Below are 25654 nucleotides of genomic sequence, written 5' to 3' on the forward strand. Positions count from 1 at the left end.
AATGAACAGAGTCTTACCTTGCCACCCTGTATCCAGTCTTCCCTCACTCTGGCCCCTTCTTGACCATCCTGATAGCATTATCCTCTTCTCATCCAAATGTGACACTGACTTTGCTTCCCATAACCCCCCTGCTGCTCCCCACTCCTCACAGGGTCAAGTCCAGACTGTTCAGTGGTACCTACAATGCCCTTCTCTATCTACGTATTTCTCTACACCTTCATGTCTACTGCACTAGTTCATGTAAACATCACCTCTTAGCCTCAACTCTTCCAATGACCTCTTTGCCCTGCTATTGGTATACTACCCTCTTGCCCCAAGTTCACTCTCCACATGGCAGTGAAGCCCTGGGGATTTTTTAGAAGTGCAAATCACATCTGGGAACCTCCAGCAACTTGTTGCTGCCCTAGAAGGAAGTCAGCATCCTTATTATGTTGTACGAAGTGAGCCAGCCCTGCTTGGCCCTCCTGTCCCACCTCAGGGCCACCATCCTCCCTCTCTCTGCTTCCCAGCCACCAGCCACACAGATTTTTCTGTTCCTCAAATGATCCAAACTCATTTCTGCCTCCCTGGGTGCTGTTTCCTCGGTTGCCTCCTGGAGTTCAGTCTCAGTTGAATGCCACTTACTTGGTGAGGCCTCCTCCTATCTCCCAACCTACAGGGGCCCTCCACTAGGCCTCCACCATGCCACCATGTTGTATTTTATTCATGGCCATTGTGGTCATCTATATCTTGGTTTGTATATGCAACTTCTCTGCTCTGCTAGAATGCATGGGTGTCTCCAGTGACCCGCATGGTGCCTGACACTTATTAGATGAACACTTAAATTTTTTCTGGTTGAACAGTTGAAGAGTTTCAGACTCATTTGCTTTTCCTAATGGATCTCTCTTCACTCCTCACCCTATACTTCAGTCTCCAGGTCCATTGGCCTTCTCACCCATCACTAAACATGAAGTTCCCTCTTAAGGTGTTACACCTTTGCACTTGTCATCTTCTCTAAGCAATGAACACCTACTCACCCACCAACACCCAGTCAAATGTTACCTCTTCCATGAAGCTTTTATACTTTCTCTTGTGAGTATCAGCTTCTTCCTCGGGCAGGCTCCAAGAACACTTTGCACAGAGCTCTGTGGTCACACTGGGCTATAATTATTTATTTACTGCAAATGTTTATTATATCCTGAATACCCCCAGACATTTTATATATATGAATATATATTATATCTGTTTATGTGTGCATCCACCTATACCCATCCCTATTTACATATATGTATGTATTTTCTATATGTATGTATGTGTTTTCATTTTACCTAAATGAGCTCCTTCAGGGAAGGAACACTTTGGCTGGGATTTATATGGTAAGTGTGGGCACATAATAATATAAATAGCAGCATTTAGCTTTGTGCTAAGTGCTTTCCATACATTTTCTTGTGTAACTCTCCTAATAACCCAAACAAGACCGGCACCATCATTATCTATATTCTGTTGATGAGGAGACTAAAGCAAGATTAGGTGACTCACTGGGTGGACCCGCAATTCCCCACTAGGCCATCCTGCAGCCAGCTGGGTGGCTCTCTGGAGATCTGTCTGCCCTTGAGGTGGTGCTCAAATCTATCCTGCTTCCCTGTGTGAGACCCAGGGGCACAGGTCTGCTCAGAGAGGGGCCGGGTGGGTCTCGCTCACTCGCCTGCAGCAAGGTGTCCCCTTGTGGGGGGCACAGATGTCCCTCTGCCAGCCAGATGGAGAGGCACGATGAGGAGGTTGCCCTCTGCACACCTGCGACTGTACCATCCCCAAGGGCAGCTAGATGTCCTGGGGGACTGCCTCCTGCTGCCACATGCTGCTTATCCACGTGGACATAAGCTGCTCTGCCAGCTTGCCCTTGAGCTAATGCGAAGGGACCATAGGGCTCGGGGCAGAAAGGCGAGAGCCTAGAAAGCGAGAGCCTGGAAGGCAGAGGAGACGGAGCCAAAGGAGCTTCATTTCTTTATCATTTCCTTTAGTTATTTCTTTTCCAGCTTTACTGAAGTGTAATTGACAACTAAAAATCATATCTATTCAAGGGGTAAGTGGTCATCTGATATACATGTATCTGTGAAAAGCAGAATAAAGCAAGCCATCAACAAAATGAAAGGCAATCTATGGAATTAGACAAAACACTTACTTGCAAGCCATATATCTGATAAGGAGTTAATATCCAAAATATGTAAGGAACCCCTACAACTCAATAGCAAAAAAAAAAAAAATTATAACCTAATTAAAAATGGGCAAAGGACTTGAATAGATATTTTTCCAAAAAAGACATACAAATGACCAACAGGTACATGCAAAGGTGCTCAACATCTTTACCCTTTCCTTTAAGTGAAGAGACTTTTCTTGCATATTCTTTCAGGGAATAAGGACAAGGGACAATAATTGGCATGTTTTTTTTCCTAAGAAGGGCAGGCTCCATTGCAGAGTGTATCCTGGTATAAAGGACAAGAGAGCACTGGAATAGATTTGTTGTAGTCTGGCTTCTATTTGTGGGCACTGTGTAACTTTTTAGCTCATTGGGAAAATTCTGTCTACAGAAGTAGGTCACAAACTTTACAGCAGTGCTATTCAGAGTGTGGTCCTTGGACCAGCAGCGTCAGAACCATCTGGGGGCTTGCTAGACTTGCAGACTCTGGGACCCACTCCAGACCTGAACAGATCAGATTCTGAATTTTAACATGATCCCCGGGAGCTTTATAAATGCACTTGAGTTTGAGAAACACTGACCTAGGGTGTTTGATTAAAATGTGAGTTGGGGCTCTCTGCCTTAGAAATGCTGATTCACTTGGTGAGGATGAGGTCTAGAAATGTGGCAAGCATCACCTGCTTTTGAGTGGTTCTGCTCCCTTTTGTGAGCAGCTGTGGTCCAGAGGCAGTGCGGTGTGGTGGAAATAGTATAGGCACTGTACTTACTTAGATGGTCCTGGGATCCAATCTCAGCTCTACTACCTACCAGCTAGGTAATCCTGATTAAGCACTTTATCTTGTCAAGCTTTAGCTTCCTCAACTGTAAAAGGGAGAAAATGATGACCCATATCTTCAGCTATGAGGTTTAAAGGTAATATATGTGAAGTGCCCAGGACCAAATCTGTGGCACAGAGCACAGGTGAAGGTTAAGCGTTCTTACTACCAGATCAAACAGCTACCTGTAGGTTGCACCACTCACTGGCAGAAAGGGCCAGAGTATTGATGAATTTCAATTGCAGAAGCAGGGAAGGTCAAGGGGGGGTTAACTGAGGTGTGATGGCTGTAGTTTCCCGGGTTACTTAACCTTGATCTTATTATTTTTTTTTAAAGATTCTATTTATTTATTCATGAGAGACACAACACACATTGAGGCAGAGACATAGGCAGAGGGAGAGGGAGAAGCAGCAGGCTCCCCTTGGGGAGCCCGATGTGGGACTTGATCCCAGGACCTGGGATCACACCTTGATCACATCTTGAGCAGACACTCAACACACTCAACCACGGAGCCACCCAGGTATCCTTGGCCTTGATCTTAAAGACTCAGAGAAAGGATTAGGCTGCGACGGCCATCGAACTTTTTCATATATTAAGAATCACCCTGGAAGTGAGTTTAAAATGCTGATACTTGGACACTGTTTCATCAGGTCTGGAGTATGGCCCAGGGATCTGCATTTTTATTTCCAGGAAATGAAATGCATGAGGCCCTGGATCCCACACTGAGAAACAGTGAGAGAATATGTGTATTCATTCAATAAACAAAGAGCTTGATGCAGGTGGAGCCCTTTGCTGGTGAGGAGCAACAGACACAAAGAACTGATTTTTCCTGGTGTCTGTCCTGCCGGGAGTGTGGGCCTCCGAGGAGAACGGAGCCTCTATGCTGCTGTGTTAGGGGAGCAATAGGAGCAGCGGCCCAGAAGAGCAAGGAAAAGCCATACCTGGGCTTCCGCGGCTTCAATGGTGTGGGAGAGATTTCCATTTTGTACAGGTTCTGAAGCATCACTGGGTGTTGTCATTTCAACCTCTGTGCTGGTGCTGTTGGGGAGCTCGATTTTTTCTGTGGTACAGTGTAGACATACACAGAGAAAGCAAAGGGAGTCAATGCAGGTAAGAGCACATCGGAAGGAACGTCCTAAAATGTTGGGCCAAAGAAGACAGTGTTTTCGGAGGGATGGTAAGGCCCCCGGGGCGGGGTTGTGCCAAATGTCAAAGGATTTCTACCATTCCCCCCAATACCTGTCAGCATTTTCAGTCCTCCTCCTCTCTCTAATGGCTCTCTGTGTCTCTCACTGTGCCTTGATATCTTGAGTCCCCTTTCAGCTCCCATGGCATGCATTCTCTCCACTAGGCAAATTCACCAACTAGCCATTTGAGAACATGAACACAGATGTTTTTTCACCAAAACCATACTTAATCTACACACTACTATTTATACCCAGGGACCACACCCCTCAGAATTTTTTTTTTTTCACAGTAGGATCTTTTCTTCTATACAGCATTTTGGAAGGGATATTTATTGGCCGAGGCCCCAGGAAACTTGGGTCGTAGGTTCTGCTCTGCCACTATCAGGCTGTCACTTTGGGCAAGTCTTCTCCTTTCTCCAAGCTTCAGGAACCTTATCTCTGAAATGAGGGGGTTTAGCTGGTTGACCTTAAGGCCCCCTGCTAAGAGCTCTAATTCTCTAGTCTTGTTGAGTCCACAGCCCTGTTAATGTCTAGCTGGTGGGGACAGGCTCAAGAGCCTGGTCTTCTCAAAATGCCTGAAGAATGCTACTCAGCACATTCTATACCTGGGCATCCTATTACAAGCAAGGCAAGGAGAAGCTGAACAAGTAACAGAAGGAAACATCTGTCATTCCTCACATCTGCCTAGCAGGAAGCCACAGGTCAGCAAGTATAGATTCCAGTTTTCCTCTGGGAGTTGAGGAATGACTTCAGGGTCATGGCTAAACACTGGGACTCTCTGACACTGGGATCTCTGACACTGGGCATCACAGACCGGCCTGGGTTCATACTCTGCTCTACTGCACATGCTGTGGGACCCCTGGCAAGTAATATAACTTCTTTGAGATTTAGCTTCCTCATCTGTGAAACTGGGGTGATGTACTAATACTGCAAAGAACACAATCAAAGGGCCTGCCTGTAAAAATTAAATAAGAAAATGCATATAATAGCACTTGGCACAGTGCTGGAATAGAGCAAGTAAACAAGAAACAAAGTATTCTGGTAATTATGACAATAAATGCCTTGCAGGAGAAGATTCATTTGGGGGTTCAGAGGATCAGTGATCAGCACCACCAAGGTCTGCCAGGACTTCAGTGGGAGCAAAATATAAAGGTTCTTAGGCCTTCTGGCTGTGCTGAGTATTTTCTGGATTTCAGGAGACAATGAAGCTGTGTGGTTCATAATGCTCATCAGTATCAGATACGACCAGTATCAGGCAGCTTGTAGCATCAGAATGTTTTTTTCTAGTAACTTCTGAAGGACTACATATTTTTATCACTGGAAAATATCTTGAGAGTTACATAAAAATTATTGGGTTTGAAGTGGCCAAATTTTGGAAATCATAGGGAAATGTTTATGTTTATTCATGCATTTCATTGTGAAATATAGAGGCATAAATATTTAAATTTGGAGAGCCATAGAAGCTCCAATTTATTTTATCTTTCTGTTTTTATTAGTGGCAGTGTTATGTATGTGATGTCCTGCAGTGGGTGGCTCTGCCAGTTAATCCTAATATACTTGGTCCCGTTATAAAAGACACTAAACACTAAGTACCTTGGGAAATCTTAAAACTGGGTTTTAGGGGGTCTTTTGGCTAAAGTGAGACAACTTTAAGATCAGCCCACAATGGCCAAACCTGACCCAACCAACATGGGACAATCATATCGCAAATCAGAATTAAGAGGTCTGAGAATAGACATGAACAGATGAGAAGAAACATCCCTTGAACATAATATTTAACATTTCAGCTTATTCCCCTCAAGTTTTTTTTTCATATCCAATAGAATCTTGACTGTTTCTTGGCCAAAAATTTTTCTGGACCCCGAAGTCAGGATAATAGGAGAGGCAGAAACTCTTCTAAGGAGTGTCATGTATTTTGAGTGCAACACTATTGCATTTTGTCTGCAGATCATTACAGTTCCTTGGGCAATAGCATCGTTTGTAGTAGAGATCCAGATTATGTTAAATTTAGTTTGAATTTAGAATTAGTGAATTATATGATAGTTGCAGACAGGAGAAGAGGAACATCATGTTCCATGTTAAAATAAGATGTCTGAATGTCACGATCTGGTCACACGGGCGCTCAGAAAAAAATCAGCCGAAAGAGACTTGGGCTGGTATTGCTGAATTCTTGAGAAAGGGGAGGTGGCGTCGTCTCTCAGGGACCCAGTCACTCAGCTGAGGAGTGACCAAGCGAACCATCTGGTAATTTAGTGGGTGTGGCATAGGCTATGTCATAGGTATAATGTGTAAGTATCTGGTTACCAGGTAAGAATCTCAGAAAGGATACTCTTACCTTTTGTTAAACATTAAATGACAGGTGTGTGTGTGTGTGTGTGTATGTGTGTGTGTGTGTGTTTGTGTGTGTGTGTCCTCCTTCTGTGGAATTCCTGAAATAAAGTGATTTTCTACTCTTTGAGGGAACAATCTGGTTAGAAGCTGGTTTTACTTTAGGTTCCTCAGAATCGTATTACTTTTCTTGGGGTTCCCCTAGAGTTAGGTGTGCTCCCCCAACCCCCCAGGGGAAGTGGGTTCTCCTGGACACCCAGGAACAGGCTGAGCAGCAGGGCTGGGTGTCCACACCAAGTCAAGGGTGCCCACGCGGCCTCCTGCCTCCCTGCTCCCTTCCATGCGCTCCAGGAAAGGCATGGGATGCAAGTTTCTCTGCACTCACCCACGTGATTGGCAGCCCCATTCTGCCTCTCGTTCTCATCCACCTGGCATTTCTTCTTGGCGATCTTGTGGAGAATAGATGCCTTTTCTCTGAACCTCCCTGAAGCAAGAGAAAGCAGTGGAAAGGAGGCACAATGAGGAGGAAGATAAAGAGAGAGGCTCATGGGAAATGGTGAAGCACTGGCCCGACAGGCTTGGGGCTTTCACAACTTTCTGCTCAACCCAAAGGCCCTGTGCCCCGCGTGAAGGGTGTTTTCTTACCTTTGTGGATTCTTTAGCCCAAATCTCTGTTGAGAATCTCAAGCCGCCAGACCACAGATGGAAGGTTTGACTCAAAACTCCACCCCCCCTCCCAACTGCCTACAAAATAAATGAAGGCACCAATCATCACTAAAACTCCCCCTTCTACTGAAATCTAAAACATGTCTAAAGACACCGAGCTGCTCTGGAGATACAGCCATTCCTCTGGAATTAAATGTCCATCCCCAGAATTGTCTTTTGACAATGGAAAGCCAAGCCCAGGGGTCTTCTGAATTGACTTCAGTTTTCAAACATCTTAATGAACATTGAAGTTTCTAAATGAGCTGGGAGGATGCATCCCAGCTTTCCGAATTAGCTGAGTCAGCTGCAATTAAAGCATCAAGGAGGCAACTGCTTCCACCTGGGGATTTAGGGCAAAGAATGATCAACTGAGCACAGCAGGTCACGTCTGTCGGTGATGAGACGCTTAAGGAAAGGTGCTGGAAAAATCCTGCAAATTCTCAAAATGACCATTTCAAACCGCTATACCACAAGTCAAACACTTAACTTCTTCTCCATTATTGACATAATTAATGGTTAAATGCATGCAACAAGCACAGAAAAAAAAAAAAGCATGCAATAATGTAGAAATTAGTGAAACATAGCTCGTTTTGCTTTCTCTATTAATCCTTGATTCCTTCCGCCCCCCTGCACCGGGAACATTCAAGGTACAAAGGAGCCTTATTTTAAATAGACTGGTTGTTGCCTAGATTCAGATATGATAAGTCCTTCAGTACACCACAACCTCTACAATTTTCTCAGTAGGCATTCGTGTTGGCTGGATTCCCCAGCAGCGTATTAACAGGGAGCTCATTTTACTTTTCTAGTTTGACCCACGCTGAACCAAACCAAACTCAAACCCAGATGTTTCTCTTGGAGAATCTCTTTTCCTAGGAAGGGACATGGCATGTTGGCATCCACTTAACCTCCCCTCCTCACAGATGGGGTGTGGTCAGAGTAGTGACTTGTGTGATGGGGTGGGGGTGACAAAAGCTGTAAGCTAGAGTGGGATCAGCTGATTCCAATGGTGAAGGTGATGCTGGATGGAACCCTTTCTGCTTCCAGGCTCCATCAGTCCTAAGCCCAGACACTTGGCTACCCCAAAGGTAGCCTCTAGGACTAGAGCGCCTCGGTGCTGCCCGTGCACGTGCACCAGAGCACATGTTCTCAAAGGAAACAGGAAGGGAAATGTTACGCAGAGCAAAGTTGGTCTGTACGTGGCTTGGGCTTCATAAGGAACGAGAAAGAAGGATGAGGTGACAGGCAGCATGTCCAACCCCGAGGGAGGTTGAAGGTCAGCATTAGGGTCACTATACTGAAGGGTATTTTGAATTCAGCTGTTTTTATTTAATTTCTGAGGGAAACTCTGGGAAGAAAGGGGAGAAAGAAAAGAAAGCCTGGGGATAGAAGGAGGAGGAAGCGAAAGGGAATAAGAAAGGACAGAAAAGAAAGAGAAAGATCAAGGAAGGAGGAGGTAGGCCGGGGGTTGTGATTGCCTGGAGGTTGCTGGTGTGGATGCAGGCCACTCTCCTGGCTGCCAAACCTAGTCTTGTCTGCTTCTCCATACTCTGCAGCCGTAAGCCCGAAGAGGGGGTACTTCTGGTGGAAGATACCTCCGAGAGGTTCTCACGTTATTTGCTAAAAAGTCCAGAAGACAGAAAAGCAAGTTCTGAAACAGAGAAGATGGTGCTTCTACTCATAAAACTGTTCAGTGGTCTCAGGGTCACTCTTTGAACTTAGAACCTTCTGAAGCTCTGCGAAATGAAGATGATCAATAATTGCCACTTGAAAATTATATAAAAATGATAATAAAGCAGGAAAGCATTCAGAAGAGGAGACAAATAAACCTGTGGAGACAGCCAGAAATAACCCAGTCTAAGGAATGCCCCAAAGTCAGGAATCAGGGCAGAGAAAATACTTGACAGCAAACAGCTGATCGCCTACTGTGTGTGGTTACAGGAGTATTTTCAGAGCTCAGATGGATACCAGACAGAGAAATGACAATAGAAGGCACCCATGGGAGGGGCCTGCCACTCCCTCTGCCAGGAAACCTCCTTGAGCACGGTGTCGGCCACTGTCCCTGGTGGGCTGGCTTCCCCAAATCCTTTAAAGGAAGGCTGGGAGCACAGGGTAGGAAATGATTCTAGATGCGGGATTTCATAGGTTCTCAAACATTTTCACAGGTCAGCGAGGGCTTTCGAGATAGCGTGTCACTACTCTTCCCACTGCAGCAGCACTTGAGATTTTCTAAGCTGCTGGAAGGTGGGAGGGGTTGGCTCTCTCTGCTCTCTCTGGGGGTTTAGCCCTACGGGCAGCAGGGCACTGCTGGGAGGCGGGCTGGGACCTCTCCTTTCCACTCCCTTCTTTGACTTCTCTAACTCAATCTTTGTCCCAGTTAGCATGACCTGATTACCATTCTGCATTCTGAGGGCTGACAATGGCTACCCCACAGCCTAAAAGGATTTTCTCTTAAAGATTCATTTCTAGAAAAGCAGCAGTTGAAATGGCACCTTCAGAATCAGCACTCAGGTGTGCTCCTCGAGGGTGGTGGGGCACAGCCTGACAAAGCAAGGAATGCTCCTTTCAGCCCAATGGACACCCTGGGGATCGCCACAGGGCACCTCCTGAGGAAAGACGGGAGGATGGCTAACCAGAGGAGCGTAGGCATGAGGTCCCTGGGGCAGAGGCCAGCACAGACCCTGTGATTCCCAAAGTGACCCTCTGTGCCTTGGGGTAGGAAGGCAAGTCACCTTCAGGACTGGGGCGGCCTGACACCATGAGCTGGGGAGAACACCAAGTAGGCTGTGTATGTGTTGAGGACCACACAGTATTGTGGTTAAATTTTGGACGTGACTTAGGGGCAGGTGCATCTGGGTTTAAGTTCTGCCTCTTTCACCGACTACTGGGCGAATTCGGTAAGTTCCTGAATATTCCTGAGCTTCAGTTTTGCCATCTGTCAAACGGGGATTCCAATGGCATCGGCTCATAAGTTAAACACAAGAATTAAGTGAGAAAAGTGTGTGCGAAGGGCTTATCACAACACCTAGCGTTGGAAGCAGTCTATCAATAAGAGGAAAAAGAAAAGACAGACTAATGAAAACTAGTGAAAACTACAAGGGTGACACGGCCCTGAGCTGCTTCGGAGAATCGTTGGCATTTTCTCTTCTCTCTCGATCCGAACATGCCAGCCTGGAGGATTCGCTGCCTCCTGACCCCACGGTGTAAGCCTCGGTGGACCGGCGTCAGCGACGCCTCCAAAGTCAGCTCCGCAACTGGTTAGGAAAAGGATCGCTTTACATCTTCCTGAAATTGAGAAGGTCAAGGTAACAGAGCTGCCGTTCTGTGTCTAAACACCGAGACATTTGCCATCTGAAGATGGAGAGGTCAGTTTTCCCCACCACCTGTGAGGACAGAGTCCGGGCGAGGAAATCCTGCCGCGCGGATCCGTGTGCTCCAAAGCACTTGCTGACGCCCGAGGGCTTTACCTCTGTGTCTCAGGCTCGGAATTTTAAAACGGGATCGTAACACGCTCCTCATACAGGTGTGGGAAGGCTCAGTGGGTTGATACACATCAGGTGTTTACACGGCCTCTGACATAGAGCAAATGCTCAGGCATTGTTACTCAGGAAGGGTTATTACTGGGGGGGGGGGGGGGGGTGACAGGACATCCTTCCCGCGAAGAGCTGGAAATAAAAAGATTGATATTCACAACAGAAGTCACGTTTAGCAGCCTCCAGGTGTAGACCTTGGCAGGCGAGGGGCTGCTTCCGTAAACTATTTTAGGCATGGACTCCACACTGGCATTCGGGGTTGACACAGGGGGGCAGATTTCAGAAACGACTGCAGCTCTGTGCCTGGAGATAGAGAATGAAGACATTTTTGGGTACTTTTCAGAGCGAGGGAAGGAGCGATTTTTAACATGTTTTAAGGCAACCTTAAAAAAATATACTCTGTTGTGGTGCGAAGCCTTACAGTGTTGTATTTTTACACGGCGACAGATATTTGTATACTTAAGATCTCGGAAATAGCAAACTCTGCTCAAATCGTGAGGCACCTACGTCAAAACCTAGTACACAGTTTTAATATAGTTTAGCTTGTTCTGAAATTTGCAAAAGAATACCAGCTGAGTGTCCTCAGGGGAGCGTGTGTTGAGGGGGTGGAAGAGCAGAGCGGAATGAAAGATCAAAGCATGAGGACCTAATGTGAATAGGAACAAATTCCGAAAAACAATCGGGAATCAAAATCCTTGGCCCCATCACCCAGACATAAAAGAGATGCCCCAAGCTGCCCAGCAAAATAACCTTCAGAAGGTCTGCTCACCCCAAGGAAATGACTTTTGTTTCTGTTCTGCTGTTAATTAATGAAAACAGTCCCTGGAAATGCCTTCACCTCTTTCCCACCAAGCCGGTAACCCCCAGTGTTAGAACGGGACCCTTCGGGTGGGTGGGTGGGGGGGTGACCAGATTAGATCCTGCCTGCTGCAGAACATTTTGAGCCTCAGCAACCCAGAAGAGAAGGGACAAAAGAGATATATAGGTGCAAAAGGGAGCAGCCACACACACCTCAGTGAACAGACCTCGGTTTGGGAGAAGAAAAGAAAAATTGAAACAGGAGGGGAAAACTTGAACATAGTGTTTTAAATCTATTTTTGTGTTTATAGTTCTGCTTTTCCTGTCTCTGTCTTTGAAGTTTATGACTTGGCAGGTAGCTTCAAAAGCAGACATGCAGCTGAACCTTCCTCCTGTTTATTCATCGCCTTTTTATTTTTCCTCCTGGAAGTGCAGACTCAAGGCAGGGAGGCCACCATCGCTCTGAGAAGGCATGCAAGGATACTGCCGTGGCATAAGCTAATGCTGCCCTTGGGGTCAGCGTGGGCTCCTCTCTTCCCCTCACAGCCCACATGCTATCCTGTGGCAAGCCTGGAATCTCTGCGTTCAAAATATTTCAGAAGCTGACCACTGCTTTTCTTTCCTCCTCTCCCAGGAGCAGCAACAATCCTGCTGGTCTACTAACTAGTGTCCCCTTCCACCTTAACCTCTTCCCCAGGCTGGTCTCATCCCAGTAACCTTAGTGATTAATCAGATCATGCCACTCCTTTGGGCAAAATCCTGCAGTGGCTCCCCAGGTCAAAGTGAAAGCCAAGGTTGTGACAAGGACCTGTAAAGAAAGGGGTTTAGCCACTGAGGCCGCCCTGCCTCATCCTTTCCCTCTCTCCAGGCTCACTCTACTGGAGCCATGCTGGCCCCACCTCAGAGCCACGGTATTTGCTGGTCCCTCTACCTGGAACGTTCTTCTCCCAGAGATCCATTGCCTTCACTCTCTCAGCTCCTTCGAGTATTTGCTCAATGTCACCTTCTCATTGAGGCTTCTCTGAGGAGCCTATTTAAAAATGCAGCCTTTTCCTATCCAGCATTTCCTATCTATCCCCAGGTTATTTTCTCTAAAACATTAATCACCATCTAAGATGCTGTATCATTACTATTGGTTATCTTTTTCCTATCTTTTAGCAGCAGAGCTCCATGAGGATAGGGATTTCTGTTGGTTTTGTTCTCTATGGTGACCCCCAGAGTTTCCCGTAGGGCTTGATAAGTCCTGGTTTCTGGGTTTCCAGGCAAGTAGATGAGGCAATCACTCCTTAGTATGCTTCTTGTTGGCTAATGACCCAAAGCAAATCCCTACATGTCCCCAGAGGGGGCAGAGCCTATATGGGGGATCCCAGGAATTTTCTGAAGGTAAATAGGAGAAAATGGCATGGATGAGGCCCAGGGGTGGAAGAGAGGGGCATATCAGTCCCCCTTTTTCTGCATACTGCCAAGGCCAACAAGGTGGGTGCTGAGAGGGGCCTTTGTGACACAGAGGAGAGGCAGAGAAGGGAAGGCGGGGCTTTGGCTCCTCCTTCTCTATTAAGATGCTTCTTATTTGTCAAGGCTTATCTGAAGGCCCAAACTGAAGATTTCTCTAGTGATAGCCATACCCCTCCTTCCCAAGTGGAAATCCATCACTCGAATGGCACTCTGATCACTCCTCATCACAGCCCTTATTCCAGTTTGCTGCCCACATGCCTACTTTCCCATCAGACATTAGACTTCTCTGGGGAAGGGACCTTCTCTCGCCATCTTGTGTCTCTCAGCAAGCATCAGAGAGTAGTGCTCGGCGGCACAGCAGGTGCACTCAGTGAATTCCAGTGAAGTTCTCCCTATATTGACTCTTAGTGTGAGCTTTGCTTTCAAGTGGGTATGTCAGAACGATCTTCAACTCTGTAAATATTAACCACACCTGTGCTGTATACCAGGTGGTGTTCGGTGACCAAGACAGATCTAGCTGGTGCCCTGTAGAGTTGCAGCTTGGAGCCAGGGAGACGAAAAACAAGGACTTAAGATTCATGATGAATCCTTCTCAGAAGAGTATGGAAGGTCAAGGTTCTAAGATACAAGATCTCACTTAGCAGAGTGAATGAATAAAATCCTCTTCATTTTATAAACTATCCTCATGGGGCAGCTTATTCATCTAATAGGATCTGACCTGACTTTAATTTTTTACTTTATTGATTTTTATTGTTTTGTTGTTGTTGTTAAGTAAGCTCTATGCCCAAAATGGGACTTGAACTCATGATCCTAAGATCAAGAGACACATGCTCTACGGAATGAGCCAGTCAGGTGCCTCTGATTTTTATTCTTAGGAGCAAAACATGGTGGAAATTTTCACATTAAGCAAAAATACCAAGAACATAGAGTTTATTTATTCTTATATTTATTCTTGAGTTATAAGCTCTAAATATTTTTTTCTAATTTTTGTGAAGCATCATGGAAAACCAATTATGACTACATTGATATTAATGGAAATTAAACCAGTATTGTAATATCTTGTAAAATGTCTTTAGTAAATATTCTGTAAATGAACCATATAATAAGGGTAATCAACATAATTTAATTGTATTTTTATAGACATCATCATAGGACTAGTTTCTGTAATTAATGAGAATATATACATAATTGTATCTCAACTGGTAGCCATCATATAATGAAATGAAGCAGCCAGATTTCCTTATTAAGGTTTTAAAAAATAATTTTCCCTATGAATGACCTTCAGAATCACCCGTAAAGAATGAATCTGTCCACATGTGAATTGATTCTATCATCTCCCCTGGCAGGTCACCTTATCATTGGAAATGTGGAGTGCTTTCATAAATGTTTTGGAAAATTTCCAATGCTTTTCAAAAGTTGGTATCTTAAAGATTGATGTTTTGTCCTTTATTACAATTTCTTGCCTCTGCAGGGACTTTAGCTACTCATCATGAGTCTTCCATCCTTCCTTTTTTCCCCTCAGCATATAATCCTGGTTAAATCTCTCCACTGGGAACCTTTCCCTTTACTTTGGCTTTCCTGCCTGCCCTGCCCTCTCGTGTCTTCTCTCACAGCCAAGCCTCTGGAAATGTCTATGCTGGTGCCTCTGAATCTTTAGGGCTCCTTTGTTCACTTCCTCACTCTGCATCTGGCCTTTGGCAACATCCCCCCACTGAACCCACCCTCGGCCACTTTTTGCCTCCACATGACTGGGTCTCTCAGGGCATCTGATAATCTTCACCCCATTGCTGAAGTCCAATCTGATTTTCCAGGACTCCTGAGAGTGACCCTTAGGCCACTGTTCCCCAGGCTCCCTCCTTGCTCCCTGTCCACCTCCCCACATTCTCCCAAAGGAACCCAGTGGATCTCCACCTAAATATCGGTGATTCCCAAATTCAGCTCTCTGGCTCTGATCCTTTTATCCAATGAACTTCTGAGCATTTCACTTGGAAGCCCCTCTGACAGTTAAACTCAACATGGCCCACACTCCCACACATCCTCTTCTCCCTGGGAATGTGCCTGTCTGCTTGCATTTTCTATTGGTGATTTCCTCACTTCCAGTGTTTTCCAGCCGTCTTAGGGATCCTCCTGACACCCCACATTGAGTTGTCAACTCCTTCTGAGTCTACCTTTGAATACCTTAGATCCAACATTTCCAGCCTGGATGTTGGTTACAGCCTCTTATTAGCTGGTCTCCCAGTTTCTGAGTAATGCTTCTCGTGGCTTAGAATGTTCCACACTTGTTATCTGCGTGTCATACTCCTTTTTAAGACTCTTTAGATGCTTTAAAGCATCTCATCTTTCAGAAAGCTTCCCCTGAGTCCCTTTCCTGGGATGGCAAGGCACGCTGGCCCTTTTCTCTATCACAGCACTCAAACCTGTCCTATCATGCGTATTAGAGACCCTCAGAGGCATTTTACTGACCTCTCTCCAGTGAGCTGCGAGCCCCTCAAGGATAGGGATGTCATTTGTCATCTGCTCCCCCCTTCCTACTTCTTAGGCTGGTCCTCAGTGTTTATGAATATAGCAACATTAACACAAACAACAAAGGGTGTGTGTGTGTGTGCGTGCGTGCGTACGCATGCATGCTTAGAGTACTTGCTGTATGAAAATCTATTCATAGTTTATATTCCTTCTGGGAATAGAAAACAAGGACCAGACGCACAGTACAGAAAACTCACCAGGCACTCTTCTTGGTTAATGCGGTGATTAAGCCTCTAAAGTCTAATAGTGTTTGCAGTCAATATTTGTCTATTTTGAGACTCTTAAAAAATATATAATCTAATCAGGTTCAGGCAAAATTGGAATTTTACAAACCAAAAAATTCACAGCAGGGATCAATGAAAGAATATGGTGTTTCAGGAAAAGAGCCAATTCCCTGACCTTAGCTGAGGTTGACACCGCTGGAGAGCTAATGTTCTTTATCATTTTAGGTCACCTGCTTTATAATTTTAGGAACTTAATTTTCCAAAAATTTCTATCTCCTAGACAGAGATACAAATGGCACTCAACACACAAAATTCTCAAAGGGGTTTCTCTGATCTCAGCTTTGGAGTTCTGAGCCAGGTAGGGGCTGCCACATGGAAGTCTGAATGTCTTCCTCTTGCTCCCATCCCTTGCACCCTGTGGACATCTAAGAGATAAATGACTAAAGAATCACGTTACTAGGGCAGGCCTCAGATCTCAAGACTTGCCAACCTCCAACCCCACGACCACCTGAGGGGTGCAAATGGTCTCTTCAGAGTCAGGTTTCAAAGCCCATATCTCGGGTACATCTCTGCAAGTGCGTTATAACATTATTGTATTTACTTGGGCAAAGTTTTGATTTGTTCACAGCACCTGACAACGAGTGGGTGCTCAATAAATGTGTATGAATGGTTATTCTGACTTGCATATAAAAAACTGAACCTAAACCGTTCTTTCTCATGATGAGCCTATTTATCATACCCAATTATTTATCTTGATATAAAGTGAGAGACTTTAGATGTGGCTGACATTCCTTCGGTAGCAGCCACTCGATTGTGTACGTACATCATCTCCTATCGCCTGGATTTCATGTGTCTGGGAACTGTCAATTAATTTGAGGTCCTACTTCCTAGTTTCTTGAATCCTCAGTGTTACATTGTAAACTGGTGCCTGTAAATCTCATTTGGAAGCATGGGTTTGCAACAGAAGTGCTGACACATGCTGAGAGTTCTTAACTAACCGCTCCTGAGGGCTCAGTGGTCCATGACTAAAATGAGATGATTCAGTTCATTTCAGATTTAATCAAAAGAGAAACTTACCATGCTTAATTGAACACGCCAGCCTCCTGGTATTACCGATTCCCACTTTTTTTTTTTTTTTTTGAGAGAAAGCTTCATGGGGGTGGGAAATTATATCATTAACTTATAATAATAGTACTCAAGGTTGACTAATGAAGGCAACTTAACATTTTCAGCTCTAGAGATGTCAGAAATAGACAAAAAGCAGCATCCCCAATTTGCCTTCTGCTGCAACTTAACACCTTCTACATATGCAATGTGGCAAAATCTGCCTTTACTTGCCAGGTCCAATCTTTCTGCTTTTACTGCTGACAATTTAGATCATGAAATAAGATGCAATGAAGTTGGAAAAACTGGATGTATTCTAATTAGAGTTCCTGGGTCCTGGTTTTCAGGAAGACCGTGGATTTACCCACACAGCTGGTTTGGTCTTTCGGGCAGATCTGATACCGGTTACTAGCTGGTTAGTTTGGTTATGCACACTTACTAGGCTGCTGTCTTCCTAAGATCCAGCCCCAGGGAGATACATGTAAGAATACATCTCTGGAAAAGTAATGTGGTTAATAACTGGCGAGTCAAGTACGTTTTGGGCAGGGGTAGGGGTAAGGCTCAGCCTTACAGAGAGCATCTGTTCAAGTGCCTAGAAAAATCCTCAGGTTATGGAAAGTTGGACTGAATGAGTTAAACCATAGACCTGGAATGAATGAAACATAACATGGCATTGGAAATGGTGTCTGTGCACAACAGGGACTTCCTCACTTTGGTAATTGGAAGGCAGAAAGTTAACTTGCAGTGTACTTCTCAGACATTCTTGGGGATGTCAACAGTTTTGTGGTAAGAAGGGCACATGCTGCGGTGGAAATTGGATATTCTGTGTGGGAGGAATAGTCTTGTCATGTAATTTAGAGAGGAAAGACTTCGATCATAACTGTACCCTGGCTTTAACTCACCTTGGGTGAAAAAATTCAGGTTTTAAAAATAAGTAAATTTGAAGGTAGTTATAATAGACACACTAGTCTTTGTATGGAAGTCAGTTACGAATCAATGTTCAGAGGACTTAGTTAAATTTGTTTGAGGATCTCTTTTACTGTTGGTGGGAGCACAAACTGGTGCTCCTGCTTTGCAGGGCAATTTGGCCATATCTTTCAAAATCTTAAATGTGCATATGCTTTGATGTGGTATTTCTTTTTTTAGGGATTTATTTTATACGTATGTATATTCCCTACTCAGCAGAGTCTGCTATAGGGGCAAAGAAGATGCTCATGTTGTGTTCTAATAACTGGATAAATCAATAAAAAATGGAAGTACCATGAATGTTCATCCACAGGGGACAGATGGAACAGACCTACCATGGAAGAGCCAAGCATTGGAATATTACAAAGCTACTAAAAGGAATGAGGACTGTGCTAACGTGGAAACATCTCCACTACATGCTAATAAACAAAAGCCAGGTATAGAGAACAGCGTGTGGAAGAAAAGAGCATATGTTAGAAAACCGATGATAGTGGTTACCTCTAAGGAATGAGTGGAACCTGGGGTAAAAGGAAGACTCGCTTTTATCGCTTTTTCCCTGTGTAGTGTTTGCTTTTTACCTCTGTGTGAAAGTGATGTTTTTATAATAAAAAGAATAATTAAAATTAATTTGCAGTTACAATTTCTATTGTGCTAAAAGTTTGTATTTGCACCCAAAAGGGAAGATGGCCCATTGTTCTTTTAAAGGTCTGTTTCTCGGGAACTATGTAATGTACTATTTGCTATGTATGTAACCACATTAATCAACAGTTTATCTATGAGCCGGATCAAATAATATACCTGCCTTCTATTTCAGAAGCTGTGGCCCAGGAACCTACCTACCCACTGTCTTGGTGGCAGCTTAACCAAAACATAAGTTCAAGTTTTCAAAAGATTTAATCTTAAAAATAGACTCTAAACCAATGTCTCCCATCACATTTAATAAAAGGCACCAGGAAAGAATCTTGGGCTGGAAGGGGCATTGAGGTGTCCCTTATCTGAACACTCTTCTGAAAGAGGCTTCACTCCAGAGGTAAGGAACGCCTTTTAAGGCAGGCCACTCCATCTTTGGCATGTCTGTAGGAAAGGTTTTCTGGTGCTGGGCTGAGTCCTCTCTCTCTCTCTCTCTCATTTGAGGGAGGCTCCTTGCTCAACCTCCCTCACCACCAGCTGGACTTAAGCGGTTCTCCAGAGCCCCTCTCCTGGAAAGACAGACCCTACTTTCTCACGGTAAATTGTCCATGGGGCCAATCCCAGGTAAGAACTTCTAACCATTGTTAGGTTGTTCCCATTTCCATCCTATGTCCTTCTTCATTTCAGGAGCCTCTGGGTTATCTAACACCATCCAGACTCCTCTCCCCATGTGGCTCTGAAAATGCCTGGCCTGACTCAGTCTCCCACCTCTGCCATCAGGAGATCTGTCTCTACATCCTTAACCTCTGCTCTGAATGTTCTTTTTGCCTTTCTGTTTCAGCTGAAACTCGGCTGTTTCCTGAAGGCCCATTTTCTCTCATGGCCCTTGAAAGGGACAGCTGCTTGTCTTTCCAAATGCCTCACATCCCCCGCCCCTTCCTCTCTACTTCTAGATCGTTTCTCCTCCCTCCATTGAAGCACAAGCCACCTCCACTACCACCACTGCAACTGATTTTCTCATCCTCCTTCCCTCATTCCTGAAGAAATGAGAACGCAGTTCACTACTTATTTACACTAGGGCTTCTGTCACCAGCTTTGGTGACTTTACATAGGTAAGCCTTGCAACACTTGGCTCCTCACCACCCTAACCTGCTCACCTCTGGCCACTTGCCCCTCCAGCTCACTTTATTCACCTACTCCTGCAGCTAGACCCTAGACTTCATCATTAACAATAACTGTCCCAGTTCCAAAGTCCTGACTTGAAGCATCTCGCTTTGTGTCCACCACTCTTATCTTTGTACTACAACAATTCTTCGATTTCACTGGTCAGTTCATTGGTGCTATCCTCTTCTCATTGCATTCCTGTGGAACGGTTCCTTGGCTTCTGGGCCGCCATTCTCTCCTGGTCCTCTGTCCACCCCAGTCTTCTTTGCTGGGTCTCCCCCTTCTTCCCAGACTCTAAACTTTGGAGTCCCTTGGGCCAACCTTGACCTCCTCTTCCCTATTGATTAGCTAGGTATTCTTATCCAGTTCTGTGGCTTAAAGAACACTGATATTGTGTGACTCCCAAATTTGCATCCATAGCCCTGAACTTTCTCCCAAGATCCAGACTCCATTTCCTCTATTTCCCCCACATTCCCATTTGGATGTCTCATGGGCACCTCAAAGTTTACATGAGTTCTCAACATCCTTCCCACAGCTTGCTCTGTTCTCCATCCTCCCCTCCAACATACAATTATACAAAAGTGCTATTTCTCTCTTGTGGAGAGATTGCATATTGCCTATCTGATATCGATTTCCTTTTTGTTTCCTAATGATATAATACCTAAATTATTGGGGACAGCAAATCACCTGGTTTAATAAACTATATCTTCAAGCTTCCCTGAAGCCAGGTGTAGCCATATAACTGAGTTTTGGGTAGTTTTATGGGAGGGTCTAAAGGGAAGCCTCCTTAAAAAGAAGACAAAAGAGCTGGGAAAAATCATGTTGGCTCTTCCTCCTTCCTGGAATATAGGCACAATGGCTGGAGCTCTAGGAGCAGCCATCTTGGGCCACAAGGTGCTCTTGAGGTTGAAAGTCATGTGTTAGGATTGTGGAGCAGAAGATGGAAGGAGACTGGGTATTGGGTTATTGTAGGGCTTCCATGTCTGCTATGTACAGCCTCCCTCTGGACCTCTTTTACTTGAGAGAGAAATTAGCTTCCTTCTGACCTAAACCATGGTTAATTTGAATTTTCTACTATATGTAGCTGAACCTATCCTGCCTGATATATGAATGTATATAACACAGTCTTATCCATGTAGGCAAAAATAAATAAATAAAATGCGAAGGCCATAGATAACATCAAGACCTCTGGTGGGACTACATTTTCAGAGGGTACATCTTGGATAGTGGAAAACACTGTTAAATGGAATTCCAAAATTCAATTTCTCCTTGAAAAAGAACTGGACTATTTCACTGCAGTTAAGCACATCAACTGACTTGCTAGACTATGTGACCTTAAGATGCTTTTGTTCTTTTGAGGTAATGGGGGCTTTCAAAACTCAGCCACATGCCTAATTTAGGACCCCATGATTCAGGTAAGATTAGTTTCTCAGCCTGGTAAAGGGGCTGTTGGTTGCCGTGAAGCAGCATCCTTAATTTCATTAAGGAAAAGGTAATTATAATTTTTGCTCTTGACATTACAACAACTTTTATATCTTTTTTTCTTATGCAAATGAACAAAGATTTTTTAAATTGATGGAGAAATTATTTTTCCTGGAAATGGCTACTCTTAAGTGGCAATGAGTTTAGGATAGTCTGCTGCAGGCAACTTTCCCCATACATTGCTTCTTTGCAAGATATGAGTCAGTGTTTCTGTCTACCTATCTATCTATATATCTCTATGAATGTTTATCTCCAAAGAGTGAAAATTAGTAGTTCTATATACTGTGATTGGTGGAAAGATCTCTTCTCCTATTAATTCATCTGTTCTATCACACGTTTGTTTTCTTTTGAACTAGCTTTCTACATTTTCCTGTAGACTAATTTTAGTAAGGAAGTCAGGTTCAATTTATTTAGAATATTCCAGAATGAGAATGGTATATAATTTGGGTATTTGCAGATGAGAAAGAAACTATGGGTTATTAGCTTTAAGTGAAAATTGCCCTTCCAAGTATGTGTAGTCTTACTGCAGGAGGAGATAAGAGGACAACCACCCATGTAGAGGAATCAGAGGTCATCAAAAGACCACTTCTAGAGTAATTTGTTTACTTCCCTCAAAACACCTTGTTATAGAAAGAAATACAATCCTTTGGAGGAGTAAGGCTTACTAATTTATCAAGTCTAGCAAAATGCATCTTACAGAGCAGGTGCTCCATTATTATTAAGTGAACACATTAGTATCAGGTGACTGGTAAGACTGTTATCTTGGGATGCAGGAATGAGGAAATGGAGACATCACCTCTCTGCGAAGCCTGCCCTCACTTCTCAAGGCTGGACATGATGCCTTCTGCTGGGCTCCCCCTGCACCTTGGGTCTGTCCATCATACTTCTCATTTCTTGGCCTGTGCCCCCCCCCCCCCCCCACCACACACACACTTGAGTGTGAATTCTTTAGGAGAAGGATTGTCTCTAATTAGTCCTGCACCCAATCTAGTGCCTGGTACATCCTAAGTGTTGCTGAGTAAATGCATAGGGAATGAATGAAGGAGTGAATACAATTCTGATTAGCTTGGGGTAGGGAGGAGGTTGGGTATGGCCTGGGGAGCTGTTCCAGTTTAGGTTCTGAGGCACCTGAGGAGGAGAGAGGGAGGGAGAGAAAAGGCTCTGAGGTCGAGGACACATTTTGTAAAAAGTCATGGTTTTGTCCAGTGTCTGAGAGTATTTTGTTTTATTAAAATACCCTTTTTGTTTAATGGTGGATTATTCAAGTACGGGTTCCTGTTTCATTCAGTGGCTCATTGTTCACTCTATGATTCCCTGATTCTAAGTCTGTGGTTTAAACCTTTCCCATGGCTGATCCCCATCAAGCATTTCTTCCCACTCCCTCTACTGATCTAAATTTGAACTATTTCTTCATACCCACCTTATATAACAAACTACAGTGGTGCCCAGAGGGCAGGGCTTGGGCATGCCACAACCCTGAGTTTAGGTCCCAAGGCACCACTAACTACCCTTGAGTCCCAGAGCCAAATACTTTGCTTTTCTGAGTTTTAGTTTCCTCATCTAGTAAAATACTTCTTTGAGCTTTAGCTTTCTCATCTTCAATAAAATCTACCTTGTGTGGTCATTGCAAGAATTAAGTGACATAGAATACATGAAGCCCAGAGCATTGCACCTGGCAGGTAGGAGACACCCAGTAAAGATTGGTGGGCTCCTGTTCTTTGACCCCTTTCTCAGCCTGTTAGATCAGAACTTACCACTCCTCCTTCTCCAGTGTACCCAATATTTACTGATCCTTGGGGCCCAGCTCACTTTCTCCACTAAATCTTCCTCCTGGTTGAAAGCATCCTTCCTTTTCCTGTGTAGCCTGTCATCTTCTCCCGAATACCTATGGTACTTACCATTTTCTTTCTGGTGGCTCGGTAGTTACTGTGTTTTATTTCTCTCCCTCTCTGTAAGTTCTGTGGGGGCAAACTGCTCACCTTTTAATCTCATATTTCCCCAAAACACTTAGCAAAGTAATTTGCATGTAGCAGGTGCTTAAAAGTAATGAGGTGAATATGTACAGGACAATTCTCTATATTTAGGAAATCATCACTCAATTCCTCTTAAGATATGGAATGGCACATATAATCCATCTTTCCATTTGCTCTACTTGAAGGAGGGGGGTGGAAGCCAGGCCCTCATTTAAAGTAGCTGACCTCATGTCACATCCAGAGAATTTCCTGGAAATGGCTACAAGTGATGACTAGTCATATGGGCAATGATCATAAAGCCCTGCTCAAGAGCTAGTCACATCTCTAAACCTGGGAAAAGAAATGTTAAACATGGTGAGGGCTATTTCCTGAAGGCTAGCTAGCCTGCAGTTACTGCCCTGAACATCTTCATCTGTACTACACTTCCTTCAATTGTAGGAAGGAAGAGGCACCGAGCAGAGTTATTATTTTTGATGAGAAGGGAAAGGCCTTCGAGAGTTTGAAGAAGTCATGCATGGCTGTTGCCCAGTCTTAGGTTACTGAGCTGGCTTTGAGCCTTTTAGATAGAATCCCAGAGTTAGGGGTCAGCCAGGCCTGGCTTGTTATGGAGGCAGGTGCCAGAGAGTGTGATCTGCTGTGGCTAGAGGAAGACCTCTGTTCCCAAGGTATCCTTTCTATGAGTACCTGAGAGGGGTGGCTATGTGTTTAGAATGCCTTTTCCATCTTTCAGAGGTTCCTAATCCAAGGGTAGGATAGCACCCTTAATTAGCATTTCCAAAACAGTCCCACAAGAGGTTCCAGGGAAGAAAGAGTTCTCTGATCAAAGAAGTCTGGGAAGTACTGTGAACTCCATCCCTCTTTATGATTTCCTCTGTGCAGCAGCATACAGCGGCATATTGAAGCCTCTGACAAGTCACATGGGAGAGAAAACTATTTAACTTAACTCAGAAGCTCTTCTACTTAGTAAACTATGAAATCAGTCTTACTTGCTTTTTTCATTTTTTCCTGGGTTGTTGCAAAATTGCTAATGACATTGTATGAAACGAGTACATCATAGAACACAATTTAAAAATGCTGTTTTAGCTACTATTAGCTATTGCCATACTAGGGATGAATATTCAGCTAAGAACCGGACACAAAGGGATTTGTGAGAAGGGATGGTAATGCAAAGTATGAGAAATGTTAAAGGTGACCCAGGGGGGGGCCCCTGAACACAACCCCACAGTCTTGCTGAGGGCCAGCCACAATCCTCATTGCAGACATGATTTTGACTTTGGTTTCCTGCCTAGAAAGTGCAGTGGTTATCAAGTGGACTCATGGGATCGAAAGTTGCAGCTGTGCACCTTCGTGTGACCTTGAACCGTCTGGTTTAGGGAGGCTGAGAAGGAGAGTGCTCCGATGGCAACCTTTGCTCAAATGGATGTGGAAAGAGGAAGGAAAAGAGCAGAGTGAGGGGGAAATGGGGCACCGAAAGCTATGGAGAGGCAGCAGCTTCCCCGATGATGGGAAGGTAAGGGTGACGGGCAGAGGACAGGAAGGAGTAAAGAGAGAGGGTGAGGGTCCTGACAGGTCCGGTGGAAGTTAAGAGACCCACCTGCTGCTGGAGCCACAAACCCGAAGGTGGTGGCTAGCAAGATGCCCGGGGTGTGATTAAAAAATCAAGTCAGCAAGCCCCCAAAGCTTTGGCTTCTCAAACTAACCACCAATAAAAATCAAAGTGGTCTGAAGACATGGAATACAACTAAAAGCTGGGACCAGAGCCTTCCTTTAAGGTCTGGATTGCGCTTTCTATCCTCTCGGTGGTAGGACACTTATTCTCATAGGTAGCTTTCTGTTTCCGGGGTTCTCATTTCCCCAGATTCTTGGGAGGGTCTTGGGCCATAACGCGGCCCAGTCTGAGATCCTAATAGTGGCCTGTTGCTTCAGAAAACATCACAGTGGTTAACTGAAAGCACAGCAAGAGCAACTGAGAAGGGCCTGGGTGTTGTGCAGAAGGCAGCGTTGTGGGGGGGAGGCAGAGAAGGGGCTTCCTCTTACCAAGAGCTGTCAGATGTTCTGCTTCTTGGATGCAAAGCAACTAGATCTTTGGCAAGCTAAGGCAACTTAGAAATACTAGAAGCTGAAAACAAGATATGCAACACATTTGGGAGTTTCTCTCATGCTGAAAGACAAAATTAGCTGATTCTCCTTCGAGGCTACTTTGTGATTACTTGTCAATATCAGTGTACAAATCACGTGGAAACCCCAAATGTTTTCATAACTTACAAATATTGTTTCTTATTCAAGAGGTGGAGATACATGTGGGGTGAAATGGGGGCCAGGGCAATATGACAACTCCCTTCTCAAGAAAGCAAAATCTTCAAATTGCTCTTCCATGGTGAACTAATTTCAACAGAAGTGATTCTCATTGGGTCAAGGTGGTGCTCTGGGGTAGTGCCTGGAGTTCATTAGTAAATTCATGTAAAAATAAATCTCTGCCAGACTTCATTGACACAGGGGAAATGGTTAAAATGATGTGCTCAATACCACAGAGTGTGAACCCCAGTGAATTCAGTTCCATTGGCTGGAACTGTGGCCCTGGCTTCTCAGAGTAA

The 25654-nt window shown here is 44.6% G+C and overlaps 1 protein-coding gene across 3 annotated transcripts in view; it reads right to left on the minus strand.

Moving 5' to 3' along the window:
- The window catches only part of SLC24A2 (solute carrier family 24 member 2), a 251756-nt gene that overhangs the window by 44881 nt on the left and 181221 nt on the right, over nt 1-25654 (minus strand). For all 3 annotated transcript variants that reach the window (XM_038552506.1, XM_038552504.1, XM_038552505.1), the window contains 2 exons: nt 6892-6990; nt 3933-4051 (listed from right to left, as the gene is read on the minus strand). In XM_038552506.1, coding sequence (XP_038408434.1) covers nt 3933-4051; nt 6892-6990 — 218 coding nt within the window. The remainder of the gene's footprint in view (nt 1-3932; nt 4052-6891; nt 6991-25654) is intronic.

Source organism: Canis lupus, chromosome 11 (genome assembly GCF_011100685.1).
Source record: "Canis lupus familiaris isolate Mischka breed German Shepherd chromosome 11, alternate assembly UU_Cfam_GSD_1.0, whole genome shotgun sequence".
NCBI classification, from domain to species: domain Eukaryota; kingdom Metazoa; phylum Chordata; class Mammalia; order Carnivora; family Canidae; genus Canis; species Canis lupus.